Below are 18,378 nucleotides of genomic sequence, written 5' to 3' on the forward strand. Positions count from 1 at the left end.
GTAACTTCCATGAAACTCAGCTCCCACCTACTAATAAAAAGTATACTAATCTAAAAAACATGGGGTTGTTTAACAAGTATCTGTGACTTTGAATCCATGTGTATGTCTTGAACCTTGGTAGATTGGAGATAATGATGGTCTGTGCTCTGAGAACCTTTTTTGGTAAAGCAGGTTTTGGGAAAATCCCAGACTCAATCATTTCTCAAAGCAGCATGATAGCTTTTGGTTCTAGGAGCACACGATCACCACTCTACTTACTAGGATATCAAAACACTTTGCCAAACCTCATGCTTTTGGGTAGGCCGTCATGTGTGTACCTGACAAACCTGAAATTCTATTTCACTAAGTTGGAATGGAATGAAAATAAAAGCAAACTTTTTCTTTTAAGATTCAGCACACATTGAAGAAAAAAACCAAAAATCTTGGTTTACCCTTTCAGATTAAAATTTGCCTTCCTTTTTATTTAAATATTTAAGGTGAGTACATTTTAAGTTTTATTTTTTGATATAAATTGTAGAGTCAGATGTTTAGAACTGGAAGAAATCATCTACTTTAACCCACTATTTTACAAATTTGGAAACTGAGACCCAATAGTACTTAAGTTACTTGTTTAAGGTTATACAGAGTTTGTAGAAGGATCGAACAGTAGATGTGCCTGAATCTCTAATACGATCAGCATTTTTGTTTGTTGATTGTTGCTTGCTGTGAATTCATATGGGCTATCATTAGAGAAGGCTTATAGTTCTTTTATTTCTATGACAGCTTTCATTCCCTTATCTTATAGAATTAACAGATAAATATTTCAGCACTTGAATCAGTTGTTATTATCTGGATGTTACTGTTACGTATATTGAAATTTTTTTTTTTTTTTTTTTAGTTACTCAGTGATTTAGCATTAGAGATGCTAATAGCCCAGTGTGGATTTCTTGCCTTTACTATATTTTTGAATCTTCCAATCTATTTGGCTGTTTGTGTGTTTATGTTTACATCATTCCAAAGTCTAATATTTCTTTCATAGTCATAGTTTCTCCTTGTGCCTTACCACATGAATATGTAGGTAACATATTAAAAAATTTGTAAAGTGAAAGGGAAAAACCTAACATTAAAGTAGCCTATGAGGTTGTTTGAATTATTCTCTTATAACTTATAAAGTGCTTAACCAAGCTGAACAGCATCGAATAATTGATAAACTTGGGGACATGAGGTCTGTTAGTACTCATCCTACTTATGCTTCCACATAGGTTACTGCTTCTGTAGCAGTAAATCTAAAAGGAAATAACAGTTAATACTATGTATGCAACAGACCATTAGTCTTATTGTTTTGTTTTTTTTTTTCCTTTTCCCAGAGAGAGCCATGATTTATCAGTACTGTATTGTTCAGCATATGTTTTACATTTTAAAGCTTAAGATGTCTGCTGGTACATTTTGATGTTCACTTGATATGCTCAGTGTCTAGAGATTTACATTTTATGTTATGTATATTAAGTGTGGTATAGAAATTGCAACTGGGGCTCAAACCTTTGAATTGCTATTTGGCCTTGAATAACTATTTTCTCCAACTACAAAACCATCACTTCCATAGAGTTTAGAAGATGCCAAATCATATTTTTATAACAATGGCTAAAAACTCTCCCCACTACTTTTTAAAATCTTAAATGTGTGAAGCCATAAATTTTAGTATTTAAATATGGTAACTGGTCCCTAAAGCATCAAGCAACCGAAAACAGTATTACAGGAGACAAAGGCATTGATACCTTTTCTTTTTTTTTTGAGAATGCACTGGTTTTGGTCTAATAATAAATGAGAATTTGCATTTAGACTTCTAACTTCTAAGATCATGCTTATTTCTGTTGATATTGAGTCTTATTAGTAAATATGAGTTTATGGTTAATCTCAAAGCATGTATGATATGTGAAGGTCTTTAGCTTCTGGACCCACTTATTCTTTAAAAATAAATTGGGGTTTTTTTTTTGGTATTGAGTGATTTGAGGTTTTTATATATTTTGGATATCAGCCCCTTATCAGCAAGTTTGCAAACATCTTCTCTCATTCAGTTGGTTGCCTTTTTGCTTTGTTGATGGTTTACTTTGCTCTGCAAAAACTTTTTAGTTTGATGTAGTCCCATTTGTTTGTTTTTGCTTTTGTTGACCCTGCCTGAGGACAGACATTCAAAAAAACTATTGCTAAGACTGACCTCAAAGAGTTTACTGCCTGTGTTTTCTTCTAGGCATTTTATGGTTTCAAGACTTACATTTAAGTCTTTAATCCATTTTGAGTTTATTATTGTATATAGTGTAAGAAAGTGGTCAAGTTTGATTCTTTTGCATGTAGCTGTCCAGTTTTCCCAACACCATTTATGGAAGAGACTGTCTCTTCCCCATTGTATATTCTTGCCTCCTTTGTTATAGATTAATTGATGCTATGAGTGTCAGTTTATTTCTGGGCTCTCAATTCTTTTCTATTCATCTATGTGTCTGGTTTTATGGCAGTACCATCCTGTTTTGATTACTGCAGCTTTGTAGTATAGTTTCAAGTTCAGTGTAGTTCAGTTGTGACCCCTCCTTGTTCTTCTTTCTCAAAATAGCTTTGGCTATTCGAGGGCTTTTGTGTTTCCATACACATTTTAGGATTAGTTGTTCTACTTCTATGAAAAATGCTGCGGGTATTTTGATAGAGATTGAATTGAATCCATAGATTGCTTAGAGTACTATGGACCTTTCAGCAATATTGATTCTTCCAATCTGTGAGCACAGTATAACTTTCCATTTATTTGTGTCATCTTCAGTTTCTTTCCTCAGTGACAAAGAGTTTTCAAGAGTCAGGCGTTTCTACTCCTTGGTTAAATTTAGTCCTAGGTATTTTATTCTTTTTGATGCAGTTGTAAATGGGGCAAGGATGTGGAGAAAAGGGAACCTTTCTACACTGTTGGTGGGAATGTAAATTGTTGCAGCCACTATGGAAAACAGTATGGAGGTTCCTCAAAAAACTAAAGGTAGAATTACCATGTGGTCCAGAAATTTCACTTCTGGTTATTTATCTGAAGAAAATAAAAACACTAACTCGGAAAACACACCTGTGTTCATTGTAGCAGTATTTATAATAACCAAGATATGGAAGCAGCCCAAGTGTCCATTGATAGATAAATGGATAAAGAAGATGTCGTGTATGTGTGTGGTGTGTGTGTGCGCACGTGCGCGTATGCACGCACACACATACACAATGGAATATTACTCAACCATTAAAAAGAATGAAATCTTTGTGGACCTTGAGGGTATTATGCTTATTAGTGAAATAAGTCAGAGAAAGACAAATACCGTATGATTTCACTTTGTGGAATCTGAAAACCACAGCAAACAAAACAAAACAGAGATTCATAGATACAGAGAACAAACTGCAGTTTGATAGTTTGATAGTTGCTAGAGGGGAGGAGGGTGGGGGGACGGACGAAATAGGTGAAAGAGTTTAAGAGGTACAAACTTCTGGCTATAAAAGAAGTAAGTCATGGGGATGTAATGTATACATAGGGAGTACAGTGAATAATATTGTAACAACTTTGTATGGTGACAGACAGTAAATGATCTTATTGCAGTGGTCAGTTCATAATGTATAAAAATATCTAATCACTGTGTTGTACACCTGAAACTAATATAATTTTTTTTTAATTAAAAAAAAAAGCCTGTCTATATTTGATTCTCTTCCTTAAGACCTATTTCAATCAGGCTTCTCTCTCCACTATTCCACCATAATTGCTCTGGTCAAGATCACCAATTTACTCCCTGTAGCTAAATCCACGGCTAGTTAGTTCTCAGTCCTTTTCTTAATTAACTTTGACTTGGCTTGTGACACCACACTTGCATGGTGGTCCTCATGCTTCATTGGCTGCTCTGCTCATCTCCTTTGCTGATTCTTCCTCACCTCCCTGACCTCTTAATTGGAATACCTCAGACCTTGATCCTTGACCTCTTCTCTTTTTCCATGCTTGGCCTCTTTTTCTTTCCATGTTCATTCCTTTGGCTATTTTATTCAGTCACTTGTCCAGCTACCTACGAGACTTCTTCACTAACATGTCCCAGGGGAGAAGAATGTATATCCCAGTCTTCTCCCTAGATTTCCCTTTTGCATACATCTTCTTCAGAAAATCCTAGTGGCTGTACCTTCTGAATATATCTGGAGTGATTCTCATCATCTCTACCTCCACCACTTTGGTCCTGACACCACCGTCTCTTATCCGGGTAATTGCAAAAGGTTTCTAACTGATCGCTCTGCTTTTGCCCTTGCCCTTCTTCCGTCTATTTTCAGTTATAGCCTACAGGGTGATGTAGGTCAGATATGTTAGTCCTCTGCAAAAAACTATTAAAAAGCTTTCCATTTGAGCCAGAATACAGATACAGGTCCTTACAATGGCCTCTCATTATTTCATTAACCTCATGTACTTCAGCTCCTCCTCAATCACCCTAGTTGAGCCACTGTCTCTTTCCCCAGGTAGCTACATGGCTTGGTCCCTCATCTTATTCAAATCTTTCAGATGTCTCCTTATTTGTTTTATTTTTCTCCAAAACACTTTTCATCGTCAGATATACTGTACATTATTTATTTTCTGCCCACATGGAAATGTAAGCATCATGAAATCAAGATTTTTGTTGTTATTATTCACTACTATATTCCAACCATCCAGAAAAATGTCAGGCATAGAGTAGGAGGTCAGTAAGTTGGTTATTGAATAAACAGAAAGAAACATACTAGTAAAACATGTTTTAAAGAACCCCCCCAAACCCTCCAGTATTTGAAGAACAGACCTGAGGATCCATCTTCATTATTTCCAAGATCATTCCTATCAAATCAACAAACCACTTTTCTCTGTTGATTAGCTCTGTAAAATTAATTGATCCCTATTTGCAAAGTTATACTTTAGTTTTTGCATCACTAAAGGTGATAGTTACAATTATTATAGTTCAAAAGCTCAATTAATGAAACATAAAATAATTAAGTTGGTGCTAAGCTTTTCATGGTCTTGACATATCAGGGAAGCTGATGACTCTGGAATTTATGTTTATTGCTTTTTGTAGTTTTTAAATGCTGAGATGGTAGTCACAGCTTTTTACATCTGTACAAACTCCTTTCTGAGCTAGTTCCTGTTGCCTGTGTGTTTTGTTTAGATTGAGTTATCTTAAAGTAATCTCTGAATGATTAGTTCTCTTAACAATATGTGTAACCATTTCCACATGGTGATTATTGGCATGTGTTTAGCAATTACAGAGGCTACAGTTTTCAGCTTTAAGAACTTTTGTTGATATCATCACTTTGTTTGGATAGCCATGCCAAAAAAAGAAAGGGGGGGGGTGTAAATTAGGAAAATAAGATTTAGAAGAAGATTATAACACATAGGGATGATGAGAGAAAGGAAAGGAGGGAGGGAGGGCGAGAAAATTAGGAAAATAAGATTTAGAAGAAGGATATAACAGAGGAATGATGAAAGGCTTCTCTGGAAATAGAGTTCATTTTTAAAAATTGTTTAAAATATTAGGTATGCTTTTTTGTGGGAGGTGATTTAAACTTTCATTTTAAACTTGCTTTATACCTTACCAAATAGTGTATTATTGAGAAACATGAATAAACCACAAGGTTAACACTCCATCCAAGACTTTTCAACTCTGATTTATATTCAGTGATCGTAATTTGGCAAGTTTTAATTACAATCTCAAAATTTTAGTGGTCTGAATCATTATTTCATTTACTGACTCGTTAAAGTCTTGCAGCCACATTCGGAATGTTCAGGTATTGAGCCTGTTGTGTTAAAAGCAGCAATCAAGAGTGGGAGGTTCTTCTCATAGTTTCTAGTTCATTTTTAGTTAAAATCTTTATCCCTTGAAAATTATTACAGTCTTATGTAAGAAGTTTAAAACCTTCAGATCTTGTTCCACAAGTGCTGGGTGACCTAGGAATCTTTCTGAGCCCAGCTTTTTCATATGTAAGAAAAGCTTTTTAATGGTATGTATTTCTTGTGAGTTTTGTGAGGTTTAACTTTTGAAACACTTAGCTACCTGCCTGGTGTTTTAAGCTCTTAGCTATTACTTTTGTGCCTCTATTTCCTCATCTGTAAAGCGAGGGTAATTAATAGTATTTATTTAGTATACTGAGAGGATTAAATGAGTGAATATATGTAAAGCACATAGTGCAGTGCCTGGCACATAGTAAGCACTATGTAAGTGTAGTGTTATGTATTATAATGATTATTATTTTCTATACATATCAGTGTCTTCCTAGATCTGACAAGCTTAAGTTTGTGCTGCACCACAGCTTGTTGTACTTGGGGCTTATGTCTGCATTCAGCAAAAATTTACCCACACAATCTGTGGTCTTGATAAGAAGCTTTTACACAAACCTGAGACAATCTGCTTCTTGAATGCATTATCAGTTTGGGAATATCTTTTTTTGGGTTCAAGGTGGGGGGTCCAGAGTTAGTACTCAGGCCCCCCTGAACAGTGTGTCTGGTCTCAGCTTTTACAGAATTCTGGAATGCCCACTTCCCCACATGATCTGTGTATAAACAAAGTAGGATTATGCTCTTAGACTAACCAATGGCTTGGTGAAAAAAAATAAAAATTTTATAGATACTTTATATATTGGAATTTTTTCTATTTTGTTTATTAATTAGTTTCTCTGTTGTCCAATCAAATAATCAAATGCTCTTAAAGGAGTAAGAAAAATCCTTATCTTTTATACTAGACAGTCTCTTCAGTTTTAGTTTCACTGCCTATTCTTCTACTGTAGATACATTATTCAATTAACTGTTCTGTCATCTCTGAAAACCTACATATCAGGACAGTTTTGTATATTTTTGCCAGTTTCAGGGTAGTTTCTGAAGAGCTAATAAAAAGATCTAGAAAGTTATATTTCTATTATTACTTAGTTATACTTAAGCAGTATTTTTGTTGTTACCTCCAGGGAAATCATTTTCCATTTGGAACTAACACTTAAGGGATTCGTTACTTCTCTTCATTGTTTCTTAAACTGATTCTTCATTTCAAAAGTTATTGAACATCCTCAGCTACTAAAATCATGTTACATTCAACTTTACTCTCTTCTTCCTCATCATTCATTAAATAGAGGGATTGCTTGGTATATTGGTAGTTTTTAAGCCTAGACCAGATATGTTCTACAATGTGTTTGTCTTTTATTGATTGTAAACTTTATAATGTGAGTTACGGTAAAGAGAGGGGATAGGATATTATCCACTTGTAAAAGTGTTGTTTGTTTCTTTTCAGAAGATAATTTATTAGGAGGCAAGGTGCTGTACTAACAGAGTAAGGGCTTTGGTGTCAAATCTCACTCTACTTGTTGATTGTGTGACTTTGAGCAGCTTATCTTCTCTGAGCCCCAGTTTCTTTGTATTTAAAACTAGAGTCAGTGTTGTTCTGTGAATTGCACGCAGCAACATATATTCCTGGTGCTTAGAAAATGCTAGTCCTGTCTCCTTATTCTTCCTTTCTCTTTCCATCTCACCAAGTGGAATGGGCAGCAGATGAAACCCAGAGTAGTTACTATATTTAGCTAGATAACCCCAACATTTAAGCCATTCTCCAGTATTGTAAGAAATCTTTAAGTACTCTAGCAGTGATCTAGTCATTTATTTTTTATGTTGAAACAAATAGTAAAGCATAAGCTGCTTCTGCCATGTGTAAAAATATAACACATCAAATTATGCTCTCATCTGTTCAAAATCTTTCTTTATATGTAGTGATAAAATGAGTATCTTGTATTTTCATTCTAATCATTTGTATTTTCGTTCTAATCATTTCATTCTAATCTAATTAGAATGAATCATTCCAATTCATTGAGCTATATTACCTGTAAAACTGTTTATTGTAAGAGTAAAAAATAATATCTTTAACGTTTGTAAGGAAATGACAAAGTATTTTATTTTACCAATCAAGAATATAAATTGCCGACATCGTAAAAATAAAATAAGTGTTAAAAGTAAACGTTTAGGGCTTCCCTGGTGGCGCAGTGGTTGAGAATCTGCCTGCTAATGCAGGGGACACGGGTTCGAGCCCTGGTCTGGGAAGATCCCACATGCCACGGAGCAGCTGGGCCCGTGAGCCACAACTGCTGAGCCTGCGCGTCTGGAGCCTGTGCCCCGCAACGGGAGGGGCCGCGATGGTGAGGGGCCCGCGCACCGCGATGAAGAGCGGTCCCCGCACCGCGATGAAGAGTGGCCCCCACTTGCCGTAACCAGAGAAAGCCCTCGCACGAACCGAAGACCCAACACAGCCATAAATAAATAAATAAATAAATAAAGTAGCTATAAAAAGTCTTCTTAAAAAAAAAAAAAAAAAAAAACTGAAAACCTGAGTCTGCTTGATGAGTTTAAAAAAAAAAAAAAAAAAAGTAAACGTTTAAATCCTGATCCGGCCTAAAGATCAGAAATTGTATTCAAGACAATTCACTAGAAATCTCTGTGGACAGTTTATTAATATGTTAGCTATGTATTTTTTTTCCTCCCCCAACAGGAGAGCCTGACAAGGAGCTGAATCCTAAGAAGAAGATTTGGGAGCAGATCCAGCCCGACCTTTACACTAACGACGAATGCGTGGCTACATACAGAGGAGCTGCCTTTGAGGTGAAAGGGAAGGGCGTCTGTAGGGCTCAAACTATGGCCAACAGTGGAATAAAATGAGATCAAACACTTCGGTTACTGAAATGCATTAGAGAGAAGTTAACAATAAAAGGAAATATATTTGTCACTTGTACCTAAACTATAACTGGCTCGTTTTTGTGTTATTTCTCTTCTAGACTTGAGTAGTCTTTTACCTGGTGTATATTGTTTTCAATTAATTAGAGAAACACTACATTTTTACCGATGGTTTTTGATCCTTTATGATACAGGGAGGAATTTGCCTGTGTTTCATGATGATTTATGTTTTAGTGAGGATGTTGGCTAGCACATTGCTTTTTCTTTATACATTTAGGTAACTTGAACTAGATTAACATTTAGTTTCTCATTTGTAGGCACTTGTTGCATGCAATTTGAAGCCCTTGTATTTTTAGTATCTGTATTATAAACGCCCTCTCCTCTTTAAAAAGAAAAGTTAGAATTTTTGTCAGGCTTATTAACTAGTCTATATTGTAATGGTATTGAAAATGACCAACTGTTGATTCTAGAGAGCCGAACAACGTGAACGCTAGGAGACATGACATTTGAACATTATTGCTGTTGCTTACCAAAGTAACCCAGACTTATATACTTAAGGTGACTTTTTTAAAAGACTGAAACTTCCGACTGTGTAGTGAACTTATTCTTTCCATTTAACAAAATAATTAGTAATAAATTTTGACTAATTCTAAAGAATAAACACATTGCAAAGTGTTGCCAATGTAGTTCCCAATAAATTGACTGTAAACACGGTCCACTTTTTTATTCTAGGTGACTTCAAAGATTCTTTGGATACCTAATAAAAGATTATAGCTTTTATCTTTAGAAGCGCATTTAAGGTTGATATCTTTTATTTTTTCATGTACCATCATACTGTCAATATATAAAAGAAATTGTAGCCAGAAATTTAACATACATATGTATAAAGTTGTCAAATGTGTATTTTCACTCATCTTACAGATATTGTAGGAACAGTGAAAATTAACTTAGGCACTATGAGCTTCAAGTTCACCAGCCTTGAGATGACGACTGAGATACCAAAAAAGAAATGCATCTATGGAGGTAGGAATATCTATTCTAAAAGAAAAATGACACATACCAATATTCTAGCACTGTTGCTGTTTATAGCCTACAATAAGAAGGAGAGGCAAAACAAAAACTTTTAAAACAACCCTACATGCTAAGTTATAAAAAGTAACATTTATTTAAGTCCGTGGAGTTCTCTGGTAGGCCAAGATGTGGTACCATCATAGAAATTTTATCTTCTTTATGAAAAACTGAATATTAACAGAGCATCATTAGCATCTATCTGTTGATAACTAATACAAATGACTTTCCAAAGTTTTGTACTTGAGATATGTTATTCTTCCGGGAATAAAGACTTTTTGTGAGTCTGTATCTTCTGATTTTTCCCAATTATATTACATTTCTAAAAATAATTCTAATATAATTTAAAGAATGTTTCAACTGTTTAGATAGTTGAACTATTTATTCCCAATTTTTCAAGTTACATAAAAGCATTACTCAATCAAGTTATCCACTTAGCTCCATTCAGTCGTTATTTTTACAGAAAACTTAATTCTGTTTTATTTGTATTGCTGGGATGAGAGAACTCTTACAGAATCAACAAAAAATGATGACATTGTTAGTGAACTGGACATAATCCTTCTGGCTTCTGACTGGTATTCAGCCCGTTAAGAATTTCAACAGTAGGAGATGGTGTTAGGTCACAGACTAAACAGCTAGTGCCTCTTGACATCTATTGATGTATTGCAAAGTAAACCAGAAAAAAAAGCTGACCTTCCCCTAAGATAATTTCTTGTGCAGTGTTGACCCACTATCTTATAGTGACTATTGACAGTACTAACTTTTCTTATATATAGAAATTCCATGTGTATTATTCTTATGAGATGAATCATTTTCAGGACATGTTAATTTTAATATATAATTGGCAATTTTTTCTGCCTTCTATGAAGAACATTAAGTATTCTATGAGTACAAGAATATTAAGTGCCCACCAAACAGATAATTTGTTGTTGCTTTTTTAAAAATATGTAAATTCTCATTTACACTATTTACAAAATATTCAGAGTAACTCACTGAAGTTTAATAAGCACATCAGCAAGACGGAGGGTGTGTATAGGGCCTCAGAGAATGTTAGTTTAATGAGGTTCCAAAATCTGGGTCTTTGCAGGTCCAAAAACCTGCATTTGTGCATGAGTGTTATAGATGCTAAGTAGTCTGTAGAGCTTAGTAGTATTGGTTTTGAATCCAGATTACCTAGTTTTGATTCCATCGATACAACTTAAACGCCTGTGTGATCTTGGGCAACTGTTTAGCCTCCATATACCTTACTTTCCTCATCTGTAAGATGGGTATAATAATAGTACTTACCTCATTGAGTTGTGAGGGTATATATTATGTTACACATAATAGAAGTATATAATGTTAATATCAGTTTATGATAAGAATGTTCCTTTCCTGAAACTAGTGTTCCTGTCTCTCTGTCCTCTTTCGTGGTATCACATTTCCTGAGAAGTGAATTTTTGTTCAGAAGATTACTTGGTGTATATGAAATGAACAGAGTTTCTTAAGGAATATTTCATACAGGCCCTGTCTTTCAACAGACCTGATTGTTCCGCTATACCAGATGTAGTATCTTTCCCCTCGCTAGAGATGTTTTTTACTGAAACTTTCTCTTCCCGCCCTGCACTCCCACTGAAATCCATGTTTTAGGTGTTTAGACGCTGGTCAGCCCTGTTCATTGATGCCCTTTCACTGGTTTAATATTATTGATAAAGTTTCAAATAGTTTTGCAATTTTCTTAGACTAGAAAGACAATACTTCTAACTATTGTGTGTTAATGTAACAAATAAAAGCAATTGTATTTTTAAGTTCTTGGCGGGTGGAGGATCACCTCACTGTCGCTTATGAGAAGGACATTAAAGGGGCATGAGTATACTTAATTTTCTAGGGAAATTATATGTTGTACCTTTAAAAATGTAAAAATATCAAAGTGTGCAGTGTTAGCTGTGTACTTTGGCTACATAAATTGTGACACAGTCCTGGTTCTAAGTGCTGTGCAATGGTGTGTAGACTAAAACTTTATTGCCGAGATACAAAATAAAAACTAGTGAAGCAAATTAATGTAACACACCTACAAATAATATTGCAAATTGCTGTCTTGTGGAGAGAGCTTTGCCTTCCAAGTGAGGGGGATATATTAATAATATCTGTCTAATGTCATGGATTTTATTGTAGAATTATTAGTAAGATATTTAATGCTTTATAGCTAGCTAAGTAGTTTCAACACATCTTTTCAATTTAACTCCCTAGAGGTAAGCCAGCTATTTTACCCCAAAGAATCAACAGAAAATTTACATAAATGCTGGTGCTAAGATATAACTAGCCGAAACCTAGATTTTACTAATATTCTGCTTTTCTCCATTATAATATGCTTTCTTTCTCAAATAGTCATGTGGTTTCTTATATTTGAATGAGAAGTTTAACTTCTCTTTTGTCTAAACTGTAGGGAAAGATAATAATAAGTTTTAAAAAACCCTAAATTTCATTAGTTCATGTAAGGAGATTAAGGCAGCTCCTTTAGTGGAGTACTTAAGCGATTTTAAAGGGAGAGAAGAGGTCATTAAACACTCCTTTGGAGTGGTTACAAAGAGAATTTATCAAGTTTTTTCTTTTTGCTGAGGAAATTCTTAGGAAGAATCACTTGGCAAAACTAGGCTGCCGCTGCTGGCAGCTGTTGGCTTTCTAAAGAACCGTATATGTGCCTTGATTCTTTGAGTACACTCTTGTCGAGGACACTGATCCTGTAATGACAGTCTATCCCAGAAGTCTACTTAAGAAGGATGTCACTAAGTTCTAGATAGATAGATAGATAGATAGATAGATAGATAGATAGATAGAAAAAGTATGTGTTTAAACCAGGAACACCTCTATAGTTGTACACATCTGCAGTGCTTTTTGGGTGATTACCCAAAGTTTTACAATAATAATGAAAACAAAGATAGTTGCTAATGGCTAATATGCCTCTATGCAAAACTGGATCTTCTTCAGACACCAACTTTTTGGAATGGAAAAGAATTAGTAATTTATATATACATTGTTGCTTATCGTACTTCTTATAGTTACGGTTCTAACTTTGGATGAGTTTTGGCAGAGATAATTCATAGGAGTATAACTGTAAAAAAAATTAGAGAAAGGACCCAGAACAATGAAATAATTGTTAGTTTGAAAGTGAGCCATCTGGAATTTCAGAGTATGAATTAATTATTGTACATTATATTTTTTCACCCTTATGTATTCCCTTGTTCAGTTTTTTCCCTTCCCCTTCGTTACTCCCACCCCCTTCCTAACATACCCTATTCCCAGTTCTCTGGCTTTTTGAGTAAAATATGCGTGTAAGTGTTATTTTATGTCTTCATCAACATCATTTCCTATCTGGCAGGCTATTGTCCTTAGCAACAGCAGCAGAAACAAACCTGGGGCTCGATAATTGCAAGAAAAAAGAATAATCCTTTTAAATGAAAAGGCTAACTACTCTTCTTGACTATCCTATTGCTACATAATGCATATAGAATTGTTCAAATAGCAGTTATTAATGTCTGCTCATTTCTTCGTGGCATTCACGTGATGAGCCTTCACATCAAGGCTGCTCTGACAAAGTTTTACATTTGTTTTTGTAAATGGCCTCGTTAGAATATCATACATCCCGGTAGAGAAACATTCTCAATATATGCATCCACTTAACTTTTCAGCCCTAAGATATTTGGCTGATACTTGTTAATTTAAAACCCCACTCAGCTTTTCACAACTGGGGAATTTGGAAAGAACAGTGCAGGAGTCATCCAAAATCAACACCACAATTTGATTTCTCTTTGAAAAAGATTAATGAAAAATGCAAATAGAAAGTCACTTTTAATAAGTTTAGCAAAAGAGAATGATTTTGGTAGAAATAACTTTTTCCGTAGCTTTCAGTATTCATGTGAAAGGATAACATTTTCTCTTAAAGCATATGAATTGGCAATAAAAACTTCTGATGCTTGTGAAAAGAAACTTATTTTTTAAATAAAGTTTGAGAATATGGGAAATAGCAATGCCACTTAAAAATAGCCTTTTGTAAAAGAATTGTGATATGCTTGAAAATCAATAGAAGAGAAAACCTAAGCAAATTCTTATTTAAAAAGGCAGAGTGTAGATAAACATAACTACAAAAAGAAAGCCTGAAATTGCTGATTGAGGTAATGTTATCTAGATGAACCAACCTAGTAAGGGTCAGAACTAGTTAGTATTAGAGATGAATTACTAATTTCCCAAGATAGTATGTACTAATGAGGATCCAACCCCAGCTGCACAAAAGTATCATGTATACTATCTTCCAATCATCTAAAATGTTCAAAGCGTTTTCAAATACAAAGTTTAGTAGAGATTTTTGTCTTCCAGGTGAGAAGGGCACCTGGAGGGATGTGAGGAAAGAGTGCAAATTATAGAGTCTAATAGGAAAGGTGGCAGGATGCCAAAGATGAACTTTCTGGACATCATTTATTTTACCTACAGCTAATTCTGATCACGTGGTTGTTTTGTTGCAAGTTGTAATTATCTCTAGTAATGGTGAGTTTATTCAATTTGATATACATGTGATGTCATCCAGAAAAAGCCGAACAACCAGCTTCAGGTAGATGTTCGCTTCAGTGCCTTGCTATTCTTATGGTTTAACTACCCCGTTACCAACTAACAAATTATTTCCCTACATCCACTATGCTGATTATTATGAGGAGCTAGAATTGCTATTGCATAGTGGTTCATGGAAAACCATGTCTGGAATTAATGCCTCTGGGGTACTACACTAGAATGCAGAGTGTATTAGGAAAATGCACTAACTAGAAAGATGGGGAAAGATAAGAGAAAAGAAAACAATGGTGAGGAATGGACTTTCTAATATTTGTAAATTAAGTAAAAGAGATAATGATAAACTACCAGGAATGCTCAATGTAAATGATAAGAAGGGACTTTTGAAACATAAGGGTCGATCTGTAAGGGGAAATAATTAACTCTCTTAGCAAAATCTAGTAATAAGGAGAAAGGAAAAACATTCCAAAGACTTCTTCCATAGGGAAGATGGGGTAAGGAGAAAAGGATAGGGAGGAAATGAAAGTGTTCTAAAGGTCTTATTTAAATAGTTGAGGGGATAATGCAGTGGGGAAAGAGTTCTTGGTTAGGGAAATAGTTCTACTTTGTTATCAAACAATGGTAGAGAAGTATGTACTTCATTCTGAATTCGGGGACAAAGAAATAATTCTTAATGGGTATTAATTAGAGTAGAATGTCCAAATTATCAAGAAGAAAAACTGAATAGCAACTTTATCAAATTGGCAAAACTAAGGAAAAGAAAAATGTTAGAAATACAGTAATATAAAAAATAATAAACATAAGATGGAGAAACATCCTGTATGCTTGCATGGGAGGATTTTAATATTACAAAATGTCCTTTGTCATAAATTCAAAAGAATTTTCTTTTGAAATTAGACAAAATTAGATCTGAAATAATGTATATAAATGAATGACTGGGAATAGCCAGAAAATATGTTTAAGAAAGAAGACTAAGGGAAGCTTGCCATCCTACATATCAAGGAAGGATATAAAACCATCCAAATTAAATCATTATGGTATTAATAGTGATATAAATCAGATAGATAATGGAAAAGAATTAAGAATCCAGAATAGATCCAGAAATAAAGAAGATACATATTTATATACCTATCTACCTATCTCAGTAGGAAAGTTATTAATTATTTAATAAGTAGAGCAGATATAATTTGTTACCCATCTAAAAGGAAATGAAACTAAATCCCAGTTTTGTACATTGTACATAAAAATATATAACTGTAAGAAAATTCACATTTATTTTGGCAAAAGTTACCATAACCAAAACTGAAGGACAAATAACAATTGAAAAAAATTTGCAATCTGAAAGGCAGAGGACTAATATTTGTAATGTATGTAGAGCTCTTCAGATTTAGCAAGCAGGAAGTGTTAAAGAAAAAATACTCAGTGACACTTGTTAAAGATGATAAGGCAGACTTTATTCAGGACCATCAAGATAGGTAGAGGGACCGCTCAAATGGGAATTTACTGTGAGGGAGAAAGATGGGGCTCAACTCTGAATACAGCATGGGCAAGTGAGAATTTATAGCCAAGGAGCAGGGTGGGGATCATTGGATGGAAAATTACCAAGAGGGAACTACAAGGAAGGGTCAGAGGGAGTCTGGGTAAACCCGCCTAACAGGATCTTTGCTGGAGAGAGGCCAGGGTGGTTAGACAAGGAACCTGATCAGATATTGAAGGTAAAGGGTTCTGGTAAACTGACTTAGCAGGGTTCTTGCCAAAACTAAATTAAGCACACATGGGCCTAGGAGAAGGTTCAGGAGCCTGACTGAAGTTTTTGTCAAGCAAAGAAACTTTGTGTGAAGCGATCCAATAGTAAATGACAAAAAAAGGTAAATAATGTGAAGAGGCAGTTCATAGAAGAGTAAATCTAAATGACCAACATGCTTATAAAAATGCTCCAGTTAGGGAGTAGTCTGGGAAATCCAAATTAAGGTAAACAGTAAGTAAGGTACAGTTTTACATTTAGCAAACTGGTGTTAGCAATAGGTGTGTAAGATGATAACACTGATGACAAGAATATAGGAAAAGGGTTCTCAAACATTGTTGAAAATTAAGTTTGTTGCAACACATATGAAAAATTGAGTAAGATATATTAAAATTAAAGTGTATATATATACTTCAACCGAGAAATCCCACTCTTGGGAATATAACTTACAGAAAAGAAACAATATTATATTAAAAAATATGTACAAGAATAGTTGGCAGAAAACTGGAATGCATATCAATAGAGGAATAGTTACATAAATTGTTACTGAAAAAAGCAAAATATAAGATGACTAAAGAAAAGTCAAATATGTAATATCACATTCAGAGATTTATGTAAAATATATATATATATACAAATTTAAAAATAAATAATTCAGGGAAAAACATCACAGAAGTCTTCCTCTTTGAAACTAGAAGCACCTTTGCTCTGTTAATCATTAACACTAGGCCAGCCTCAGAGATCTTGACTCCTTAATGATTCTGCGCAACATATCTTTCCTTTAGCTAACTAGTATTTGTGTTCTGTAAAGAGTTAGCTGACATCACATGAATGAAGAGCTCAGAACATGAATTTTCCACTATTCACTAGTCACTGCAGTTTCAACTTCTCAACTTCAACTTTCTGTCACCAAGCCACTAACCCCTGGGGAAGGGTCAGTTTTTACTTAACTTCCAAAACTCAGCCCAATTGTTGAGGCTCCCACTTTACAATCCTGGACGCACAATGATAGACGGGGACCATACAGAGAAATAGAGATGTTGTTTCAGGTTGGAATTTGTATTATGCTTTCCCTTAGAAATACTTTATAAATTTGTGCTAGAAGTTCAGGTAATATTAAACATTAAGTACGCTTTTGAGGATTAGTCTGGGAGAACAACCGCGAGCTGTAATCCTGTTTTTAATGGAAAATAAAGTATAATGCACACTAAAAAAGCAATTTACAAATTAACTTTATGAAAATAAGCTGTTTGTAAATTGGGGACTACCTTAGGAAAGAATCTTATAAATGATAATGCTCATGCGCAGATGTTAAACCTGAGGGTGATCTGATACTGACTTGTTGATGGACTTGGCTGTTACGATTGACTAGAATTATTTTCCTTCGATCCTCACTGCTGCCTTTGAGTTTATCCTGGATCTCTCTACTAATCCAAATTGACCGACCTTCCAAGGTAGACTGGAAGCCTCTTTTTCAGTCAAAGCTTTATTCATATTTGGTTATTACAATTGTTAACAGTTATTTCTGCTGCAGGGTTCGGCTCTGAGCTTTTACCTGTATTTCCAAGCCTTAATAGGAACCAGGGCTTATATGAAAGTGGAAGAGGAAGTTAACATTTACTGAGCATCTAATATGTGCTAAGTTGTTTCATCATTACAGTAAATATGAAGTAGGTATCTCACATGAGGAACAGGCCTTCACAAGTTTAATTTTTTAGGATCAAGTAAGCCGTGGAGCAAGTTTTGAAAATATGGATAATAATTTATTCATTTTTAACTTTTATTTAAGTATAACATCTATAGTAAACAGTTCGTAAGTCAGAAGTGTCTATTGTTGAATTTTCCCAATGGGAACACACTCTGTGAAACCAACTTCCAGATCAAGAAATAGAACATTACTGGAATCTGAGAAGCCGCCCCAGTGTGTGCTTTCACTCACTATCCCCCCCACTCCACCAAGGGTAACTTGACTTCCAACACTTCTCACGTCAAAATAGTTAAAATTACATTAGTTTTGACTGTTTTTGAAATTTATACAAATGAAATCATAGAGTATGTATTCTTTTATGTCTGGCTTCTTTCTTTCAACATTATGTTTGTGTAATTCATCGATCTTGTTACATGCAGTTGTAGTTTGCTCATTCTCATTACTGTATAATATTTCATTGTTTAAATATACCACAATTTGCTTATCCGTTTTACTCTTAGTAGACATTTGGATAATTTCCAGTTTTTAGCTATTATGAATAGTACTGCTATGAACATTCTTGTACATACGTGTCTTTTAGTGCACAAATGTATACATTTCTGTTGGATAAATACTTCAGAGTGTAAT

General features: G+C 34.5%; 1 protein-coding gene across 1 annotated transcript in view; it reads left to right on the forward strand.

The window, feature by feature from the left end:
• The window catches only part of AIMP1 (aminoacyl tRNA synthetase complex interacting multifunctional protein 1), a 36,659-nt gene extending 27,903 nt beyond the window's left edge, over nt 1-8,756 (forward strand). Inside the window, exon 7 of the mRNA XM_007190995.2 lies at nt 8,511-8,756. Within this exon, the coding sequence (XP_007191057.2) occupies nt 8,511-8,677 (167 nt within the window). The 3' untranslated portion in view covers nt 8,678-8,756. The remainder of the gene's footprint in view (nt 1-8,510) is intronic.
• Nucleotides 8,757-18,378: the final 9,622 nt, after the last annotated feature.

Source organism: Balaenoptera acutorostrata, chromosome 5, assembly GCF_949987535.1.
Source record: "Balaenoptera acutorostrata chromosome 5, mBalAcu1.1, whole genome shotgun sequence".
Classification (NCBI taxonomy): Eukaryota; Metazoa; Chordata; class Mammalia; order Artiodactyla; family Balaenopteridae; genus Balaenoptera; species Balaenoptera acutorostrata.